This window comes from Pyrgilauda ruficollis, unplaced genomic scaffold (genome assembly GCF_017590135.1).
Source record: "Pyrgilauda ruficollis isolate IOZ18807 unplaced genomic scaffold, ASM1759013v1 scaffold54, whole genome shotgun sequence".
Taxonomy (NCBI): domain Eukaryota; kingdom Metazoa; phylum Chordata; class Aves; order Passeriformes; family Passeridae; genus Pyrgilauda; species Pyrgilauda ruficollis.
The window spans coordinates 1,467,566-1,476,889 of NW_024527044.1; the positions used below are offsets into that span (position 1 = coordinate 1,467,566).

The 9,324-nt window shown below is 56.5% G+C and overlaps 1 protein-coding gene across 1 annotated transcript; it reads left to right on the forward strand.

The window, feature by feature from the left end:
* Nucleotides 1-3,695: 3,695 nt before the first annotated feature.
* GDF7 (growth differentiation factor 7) lies at nt 3,696-7,683 on the forward strand. Its single transcript, XM_041480838.1, has 2 exons — nt 3,696-4,293; nt 6,761-7,683. Exons 1-2 carry the CDS (start codon nt 3,696-3,698, stop codon nt 7,681-7,683), a joined length of 1,521 nt encoding a protein of 506 aa, XP_041336772.1.
* The last annotated feature ends 1,641 nt before the right edge of the window (nt 7,684-9,324 follow it).

Genomic DNA, 9,324 nt, shown 5'->3' on the forward strand with positions numbered 1-9,324 from the left:
ATGGTTATTCTTTGGGGATTTCCCTTCTGCCTCAGTTTCCTACTTTGAGAAGCGGGCTTCCAAGCCTGGTGGGGTTCTAATTAAATCAAATTAATTCCTGTGCTGAAGAGCATCAGTAGGGCAGTCCTTCTGCCAGGCTGGGACCTTGCCCACAGCTGTACAAGAGGAGGTAGCCATGGTAGGGTGATTCACCATGGCCAGGACTGAGCCCCAGAGCATGGAAATGATTCAGTGCTCCACACACAAAGGTCCCCAACTGCCATGGACAATGCAGAGGGGCAAGTAGGGCAGTGCTGGGCACAAAAATAGGGAGCTCAGGAAGGGGGCCTGCAACAGAGGGGATAAGCCCAAGTGTCAGCCAGGCAAGAATGATTCCTTCCTGACCCTGAAGCAATCACCATGCAAAAACTGTTCTCAGTAAGAAAACTGGCTTAGTGCGAAGACTGTCCCCTTCTTTCCAGAAACCTGACCAGAAGGGTCGATTGGTCAGGGAAGGGAGAGACTGTAGTGGGACATGGTGCAAGCTGTCTCAGGAATAAGGATCCCTCCTGGGCAGACAGCCATTGGCTCCATGTTACTTGGAACTGATTCTTAAGGAAAAAATAGAGGCAAATGTGGCCCTTTATCTTCATCTTAGGTTTTAGCACACTTCAGATTTAATACTCAGGTGAACAGGGTGTCAGGACAATCTCAAACCTGTTTTTCAGCCCATGACAGAGATACCCAGAGGATTTTTAAGTGTAAGAGCAAAGAGAGATGGAGCAAGTGAGCAGGGCTGGAGCCAGGATCACCACGTTGGTTGAGGGGCCCCACGGGCAGGAGCACATCACTGTGCCCACAGCAGTGGGGAGTGCCCTCAGGAGGAACTAGGCTATTTACTGGTGAAGCTGAACGGACATAAAATCTCCCTCAGTTATGTGGGTGTTTTTTTCTGTATAAACTTGCTAATTGAGTTGTAAAATAAAACTTGCAGCCTTTCCTCTCCAATTTCTGCTGCTGCAGCAGCGTGCTAATTTGGGTTTGGAAGGGGGCTGGTAGAAGGTGGCTTTTTGCCAGGGTGAAATTATGCACAAAAGTTTTGCAGTGGGAGAGAAGGGAGCCCATCCCCAGCACAGGGAAGGACTGGGGGTAGGAGCTGCTGTGCTGCTGTGCAGGGCTCGGGAGGCTTGGGAAGGTCCTGCAGCTGGGCTGGGCTGGGCTGATGGAAATTCAAGAAAGCCCAAAAGGGTTTAAATGAGGCTGCAATGGAGAACAGATGGGAAAGCCAGTGCTTGTGCGTCTCGATAGACGTTGTGTGGTTGAGAGGATGAGCTGTGGGATTTTACATCTACCCTCCAGCTTTGCTGGGCAGGATTTGCTGCTTGGGTTGGGGTACCTGAGTGTGTGTGTGTGTGTGTGTGTGTGTGTGTGTGTGTTCATGTGCCTTCTAGTGCTCACAGATGTGTGTCCATGTCACTGGGGTTGTGTGGGGGTCTGTGTGCCTGTGCCTGGGTCTCCATACAGACAATGAACACAGGATCTGCCTCTTGTCACCCAGCAGCACAAGGCTCTCTCATGGGGACAGCTGCACAGAGGGACAAAGGATGGTGTCGTGCAAATTGATGCACAGGAATCTATTGCTCAGCTTGCAGCAGGCAGGGATTTGGCCCTGGTGCCCACACTGGGAGCTGAGAAGAGGACTGGTCTGTGCAAAAAAAAGTTGTGGGGGAAGAACAAACAGGAGGCACAGCTGTCTGTTGCTTTATGTAACTTTAATTTTTGAAACATACAGATGAAAAATGCAGTGACAGTGACAGTTCCAGTTCCAGGGAATTTGGTGAAGCTTGGGGTTCCACATGTGTGGCAGTTGCATGCACCCCAACCTGCAGGAGGATGTACAGACTTGGGGTTTGAGGCTGAAAGGTTGTAAGACTGGGGCCCACGCTCACCATTTCTGTACCTTTCACTGTTTCCCATAAAACTGACTGTGTGAAATGGTTCCAGGCAGGATGCTCCAGAAACCATTGCAAGAAGCCTGGAGTTTCATGGATAGACTTCTCTGCCCATTCAACAGTCCTTCTCACCCCATTATCCTTCCATCCTTTTGCTGACCATTTTGATCCCTTCCTTGGGCTGCACTGAGTGCTGCCATGCAGCAGTGGGAGCATCAGGAGCACAGTTTGGAGCCTGGAGCTACTCTCTTAGGTGAGATTAGGTGGGACAGGACCGGACAGTGCTTTTCAGCATTCCCATCTTTGGGAAGAGATGCCCTGAGCACTGAGCCCTGCTGCCATGTTCTGGTTCTGGGAGGGCTCCTGAGTGGAGTCTCAGCACCCTGGCCAGGGGGGAGTGAGGCCTCAGGGCTGGGAGGTCTTGTCAGATGGTTTTTAAAAATGACCTTTAGTATCTGAACAGCATCAGGCTGGATTTAATAAGGGACTGACAGAAGAATAACAGTTAATGAAGCCTTCCTCTGCAAGACCTTCCTCTGCCTCCTGCCCCAGCTGGGTTAGGCTCCCGGGGGTCACTGACTGCTGGGGGGTGGTGTGTGCAAGGCCCCGTGTGAGCATGCTGAGTGTGCAAATGCCGTGCAAGCCATGCCAGCTCCATGTGCAGGCTGTGCAAGCCCTGTGCAAAGGCTGTGCACAGGCTGTGCAAACTCTACAAGTGCTGTGCGAGGTGTGCAAATGGCTTCAGGCCTGGCCATCCAGGGCTGCACTGGACAGGAATTTGTTGGGATGGGGTTTTCTTGGGATGGTGTCCTGGGAGTGCTGTCCATGCCTCTGCACAGTGTGTGTGTACATACCGAGCAAAGCCGCTGGTTGGCATTAGAAACCTGCTCACAATACTGTGACAAGACACCTGTAAAATTACAGCAGAAAGAAACCCAAGAGCCTGCAGTGACAAATGCTCGTGAGAAGTGATTGTTTCGGGGGGGAGAAGAAAAAAAAAGCCGTGTTTGTTTTGGCGAAACACCTGCATTCCTTCAAATAAATCATCGCAGTGCTTGTTTTTGTATTTGCGGAGAAATCGCAACAGACATAACCAGGGACTTAAGAGACTTGAAATAACATCCTAGTAAATACCCCACTTTGTTATTTTAATCGAGACCCAAGGAAACATCTGAATTTTACCAAGGAAACCCTCCTCGCGAGGGAAAACATCAGCCCGCAGCCCGGCTGGGTCTTTGTTTTGCTCCGGTGTCGGACTCCCGGGTCGGAGTTACCGGGGCCGATGGAGGCTCGGGGCAGCCCGGGGCATCTCGGAGCGGTGCGGGGGGAGCCTGGGGCCCCGGGGCCGCCCCATAGCGGGTCGCTCCGGCTGCCCCGGCCGCTCCCGGCCCGGCCCCGCCGCCAGCATCACCCCGCGGGCCAGTGTCGGGGAAAAGGGGTCTGCCGAAACATGGGGTGACGGTTCCTCTGTTCGAAACAGAGCCGGGACAGCCCCATCTCCAGTGCAGGACCGGGACCCCCGCCCCAGTACGGTGGCCCGCTCCAATACGGGGTGAGGTTTCCCGGTCCAGTCTTCGGTGGTCTCCCGGTCAGTCCCCGCTCCGAAATATGACCCCTGCAAACAGAGGTGGTGGTGCCCCCCTCCACCTCCCGCCATCCGAACTGGGGTCGCCTTCCAAAGTCAAACACAACGCCGTTCCACCCCACAGTCAGGCTGGGGTGACGCCTTGGCACGGGGCTGTGGGACGCAGCTCCCCCCGCCAAATGAGGGGTGCGGGTGCCCTCACCGGGTGCGGGCCCGGAGCCTTGAGGGATCTCTCACCTGCCGGGGCACACGGGCCGGGATCCGGGGCTTCCTCACCTGGCGGAGGGGGCGGAGCGAGGTCCAGAGGGGATCCGGGGGTATCTCACCTGCCGGGACAGGCGGGGCGAGATACAAGGGAGGATCCGGTGATCTCTCACCTGTCGGAGCGGGCGGGGCGAGGTCCAAGGGGCTTCCAGGGGGGTCTGTCACCTGCCGGGGCGGGCGGAGCTGAGCTCGAGGAGGGGTCCGCCGCCGCCCTCTGCCTCTGCCTGCTGGGCGCCTGCCGCCTTCGCCGCGGGCTGGAGGCCGCCGCCGTGCGCGGCCCGTCAGCGGCCGCTCCCCAGCGACCCTCGGCAGCCGCGCCTTCCTCCGCCTCCTCCTCCTCCGCCGCCGCCGCCTCCCCCTTCTCCTCCCCGCCGCGGAGGGACGGGGCTCTCCGCAACGGCACGGTGGTGCCGCATCATTACATGGTGGCCCTGTACCAGCGCCTGGCCGCCCGCCGCGCCCCCGGCCGCCGCGCCGACACCGTGACGGGCTTCGCGGAGCGGGCGCGCAGCGGTGAGTGCGGCTGAGCCGCGGCCGGGCGGGGAGCGCGGAGCGGCCGCCCCGCCGGGACTCCGCCGTCGGGAGAGAGAAGTCGACGCCTGGGCTTCGGAATGGGCTTGGGGATGAGGACGCGGCTTGGGGATGGAGACGGTGTTGTTCGTGGGTGTGGTGGGGATCGGGCTCCTGTGTGGATGTAGGGATGGATACGCGGGGTTGTGCATCACTCTCAGCGTGAGTTTGGGGACGTGATGGCACACGGAGAGGATGCTCGCGTGTTGGTCCGAGCGCGGGGCTGTGCCTGGGATAGGAGTGTGCGTTGGGTGGGGAATGGGGTTGAGCGTTGGTTTCCGCACGGGCAAGTTGCAGGGGAAGGAGCTTCACGGGATAGGGGCTGCGCATCCCTGCTGTTTAACGGGAACGAAGCCGTGCGCGAATCTGAGCGTGAGAGTGGTGGCGAGGACAGGGCTGGGAGTGGGGCTGTGCGTGAGCATACTGTTAGGACTGTTGACGATGGGGACAGCAAAAGGATTGTGCCCGGCACCGGTGAAGGGGTTTGCCGACGGAGATAAGCGTGGCGCAGAGCGGGACTCTGGGGTGGCGATGGGGTTGCACACGCAGTCGGTATCAAGGATGGCCCTTGGTGCCGGGGATGCGGTTGGGGGTGCGAGGTGCAGCCGGCCAGGACGGGGTGAGCGGGGGCTCTCGGGACCTCCCGCCGCCTGATGCGGGGCCGGGGCAAGCGGCGCACCTTGAGAGCAGCTCCTCCGCGCGGCATCCCCCGTCCTGCCGGAGCCTTTGCAGCCCGAAAAACTCCGCGGGGCACCGCGACGGGCCGGGCCGGGCCAGGGAGGGAGCGCAGCCACGGTGTCCCGGGGGTGCTCGGCCCCGGGCGGCCGCGGCGCTCCGGAGCGACTCCCGCTCACGCCGCTCTGGGCTCGGCATCGCAGTCCCCTTCTCCGCCCTCTTTTGCTCTCTTCATACCTGCGAGTCTAATAATAATAATAATAATAATAATAATAATAATAATAGTAATCAAATGCATGTACGCACCTGATGATATACTTTTAATAAATACATGTGTCTATGTACTTCGCGCCCTGCCGGCAAAGTTCGCTCGGCCGGGGGGGTGGGGTGGGGGGGTGGAAATGATACATTCCCGATCGAATAAAATGAAAACGCAAACTGAAAAGCAGCGGCAGCCGCACCCCGTCCCTGTCGCTGGCTGCCTTGTGGTGGGAGAGCCCCCCAGCCCCATTCCCACAGCCAGAAGGGGCCGTATCCTGCCCGCAGCCTTTGCGGGAGGAGGTTTACTGCAAGCTGATGGGGAAACGTCGGGGGAGCGAGGCGGGACCGGGAGGAGGATGCTCCGGTGGGAGGGTGGGCAGTGCTCGGCTTGTGAGAGCTGGGCGAAAACTGAGCACAGGTCCTGGGAAGTTTCAGCGCAAAACGAAACCAGATGAACTCTTCAAAGGGATCTCCTTATCTGCTCTTATCTGCTTCTCATAGGAATTTTAGATCCGCTTTTCAAATAGTAATTTTAATAACCATAATGAATAATAATAATAATGTTAATAGTACTGTTAATGATAATAATAGCAGCAGCAGCAAATGACAGGGGGAAGAAGTTTCCCCCCCGGGGGCGGTGCAGGCTGCACCCAGCGGCGGTGGGCGGGCAGGGCTCTGCCGGCAGCGGGTCGGGGCGCTCCGGGCACAGTAGAGATGTTTGCAGAATGCCCCGGTCAGGTTTCTCGTTAACGAGGGAGAAAACAAAAAAACAGCCCTCCCAGAACTCAATTCACCTCTTCTTTCCACCTCCACCTCCTTTGGTGTTTCTTTTTTAAATTCACGTTGAGTATATTTATTCAGTGCCAAAAACTGCACAAGTCTGTGTCAGGTCTTTGGATCCTCTAAAAATAGTGCCAAACTGAAGCTGGGCTCACTTTCAGCTGCTGTAGGTGCCTCTATCAGACATGTGTGGCTGTGCCTATCTGCGAGGGGAAAGTGGAATTTTTAACAGCATGTGTATGTGTGTGACACTTGGGGCAGAAGAAATGGGTGACAAACTGCTGGTTGGGGATGGTAATGTGCTGCACAGGTTCAGGTGTGGCTTCCGTGCCAAAAGGGAATAGTGGTGTATCTGGGGTCACTGGAACACCTGTGAGGAAGCAGAGAAACCTCCTCAGGATGTGGAAAAGAGTCTGTGCTGATGAGAAGCCACTTATTTGAATTGATTCCTCCCTCCCTGTGTACCTTCTCCCTCCCATTTGTTTTTGGTGCCCCCAGCCAGAGTGATGCCCCTGGATGCAGGACACACAGCCTGCGTCCCGTGGGGATGCTCAGGAAGCCACGCTGCACAGCGAGATCTCCCCCGTTACCTCTGTGTCCCTTGCACCTCGCTAATGACAGCTTGGCTTTGGCTTGCTGATATTTAAATTTTTTTTTCCTTTTTTTTTTTTTCCCTCTGTGTTATCTCTTCCAGATGCGTCCCCATCCGCCTCGGAGCAGCGGTACCTCTTTGACATCTCCAGCCTGCCTGAGGCAGAGGAGGTGACGGGCGCAGAGCTGCGGATCCTGCGCTCCCTCCCTGAGAACCGGAGCTTGGCCCTGTCCCCCGAAGGCACCTTCCACCACCTCCTCCTTGCCACCTGCCCGAGCCGGGACGGCGAGGAGCCCCGGCTGCTGGACTCCAGGGCCGCAGACATTTTGGACACGGGCTCCTCCAGATGGGAGGTGTTTGATGTCTGGGAGGCCTTGCGAGATCAGAGGGAGAGGTCGCTCTCGGGAAAGCTGCTGTGCTTCCTGCTGAGGATCGTCTCGGATCAGTCGGGGCAGCTCCTGCCCCCCCGGCAGCTGGGCTTCGGCAAGCCCCGGCCACAGCCCCACGAGCGAGCCCTGCTCGTGGCCTTCTCCCGCACCCAGAGGAAGGAGAACCTCTTCAAAGAGATCCGGGATAAGATCAAGGCCCTGGGCAGCCCCCCCTTCCTGGAGCCCCCCGATCCCGGCCAGGAGGCGTACCTGAAGCGGAGGAAGAGGAGGACCACCATTGCCGCCCGGTCCGGGGGCAGAGGCCATGGGAAGAAGGCGAAGACTCGCTGCAGCAGGAAGCCCCTGCACGTGAACTTCAAGGAGCTGGGCTGGGATGACTGGATAATCGCCCCCCTGGATTACGAGGCCTATCACTGCGAGGGGGTCTGCGACTTCCCCCTGCGCTCCCACCTGGAGCCCACCAACCATGCCATAATCCAGACCCTGATGAACTCCATGGACCCGGAGTCCACCCCCCCGAGCTGCTGCGTGCCCTCCAAGCTCAGCCCCATCAGCATCCTCTATATAGACTCTGGGAACAATGTGGTTTACAAACAGTATGAGGACATGGTCGTGGAGACGTGTGGCTGCAGGTAGCAATTTCTGCAGCTCTCCCTATCCCTCCTGGCCTTGCTCAGCAGCCCTGCCCATTTTATATATATATAGATATAGATATATACACACATACACATTTTGGTGTGTGCCTTTCCAAAAGCCAAGCTCAGAGCAGGTGTCCCCTGTCTCCTCTGGGCCACCCTGACCATGACCCCAAGAGGGATGGGGGGTGCCCCTCTGAGACTGAGGCTGCCACCATCTCTGTGCCTTGGGAATGTCTCCTCATCCTCTGAGCTCTGCCTGATACACTTGGTTTGCCTAAGTGGAGCTGACAACTTCTTTTCCAGAGGTTTTGGAAAATGTCTAGCCAAAATTGTCTTGGTCAGAATGATGACCTGGGCTGGGGGGAGGTGGAGTGGTGTCTGCAGCAGAGGGATCAGGTCAGCATCACCCTCTGGCTGTGGCAGTGAGACGGAGGTGAGGTAGGAATGCTCTTTTCTTTGAGTTAAAGGAGTTTTTCTGTCAGTCTTCAAATTGCTGCCCTGAGTTTCCTAGTGGAAAAATAAGGGTCCCTTGGGGGAAGGTAGGGGGTGGAGAACCTGTGGCTGGCGTGGGTTGTAATCACTTGGTCCAGGCCTGTTTGCGATGGGGAGAGGTTTGTGAGTCTGCTGGTAGAGACAGGAAAGAAGGAGAACCAGAGGCTAAAAGAGTCAGGTCTGAAGCAGAGCTTGTGCTCTTAGAAAGATGGGAGTGGCCCTGGGAGGCTTTAGCTGGAGATGCCTCCACTCCACATGGTCAGAAGTGCTGGCTTTGTTTGTGTCTTGCAGGAGGTACTGGTGTGTGAGTCCCCTCCCTTTCCTACACAAAACTGTGTTTCAAGGCATACTGAGAACCCAGCATCAGGCCTGCAAGTCACACAGCCATCCTGGGCATGTCTGGAGAGAAACAAAGGTCCTAAGTTCCCTAGGGAAGAGCCATTTCGCTCGGGTTCTTCTTTTTCCAAATAATCTCTATAAAAGCACTAAGCTCCACCCTATCTTCCTTTGGCATCGATTTCCGAGGGAGCTGTGTGCCTCCCTGGAGTGCTGGCTGCTCCCTGCTCCATTAAGGGAGCTGGATCCTCCAGGAACAGACCTTTCCCATGCAGAGGGCTGAGTCTACCCTCAGGGACTGCTATATGAAGTGGGGTGCTTTGACGTGTGCTGAAAGGGCTGCAGGGTTTTAGTAACTCAGGAGCTGAGTATAAATTACACCTTTAAACCAGAGAAGCTCTTCATCCATGCCAGGGTGTGCTTTGGATGCTGGCAGGCTTTTCTGCTGCACCTCAGTGGGTTTTGGTACCAAACTTTGGCTTCCTGGGTGGCTTGGCTTAGACCAGAGATGTATTTGCACAGATTTTGTGTTTGATGGTTTGTTTTTTCTTGTGACCAGGGTGCTGGTGTGTAAGCATCAGTGCTTATTAGCAATGGTAGTTTGCTTTTGAAGGAGATAAATCCCTGCTGGAAAACATGGGATTTTTTCTACATAAATCCAGTTGTCCTCCATGGCAGGGGTGTTCTGCTGGGAGGGCTGAGCCTGGCCAGGGCAAAGAGGGGGTCACCTCAAAGAGCTCTACTGAGATCCAAATGATTTCAAAGATCAGAAAAGCCTTGGTGAGGTTCAACAGCCCCTTCCCCTCAAGTG

Excerpts from the sequence above, each read along its gene's own strand:
- GDF7 (XM_041480838.1), top strand. The coding sequence starts at position 3,696 with ATGAGGGGTGCGGGTGCCCTCACCGGGTGCGGGCCCGGAGCCTTGAGG. Across the intron at positions 4,294-6,760 it reads CGCGGAGCGGGCGCGCAGCG|ATGCGTCCCCATCCGCCTCG; the intron begins GTGAGTGCGGCT and ends TATCTCTTCCAG.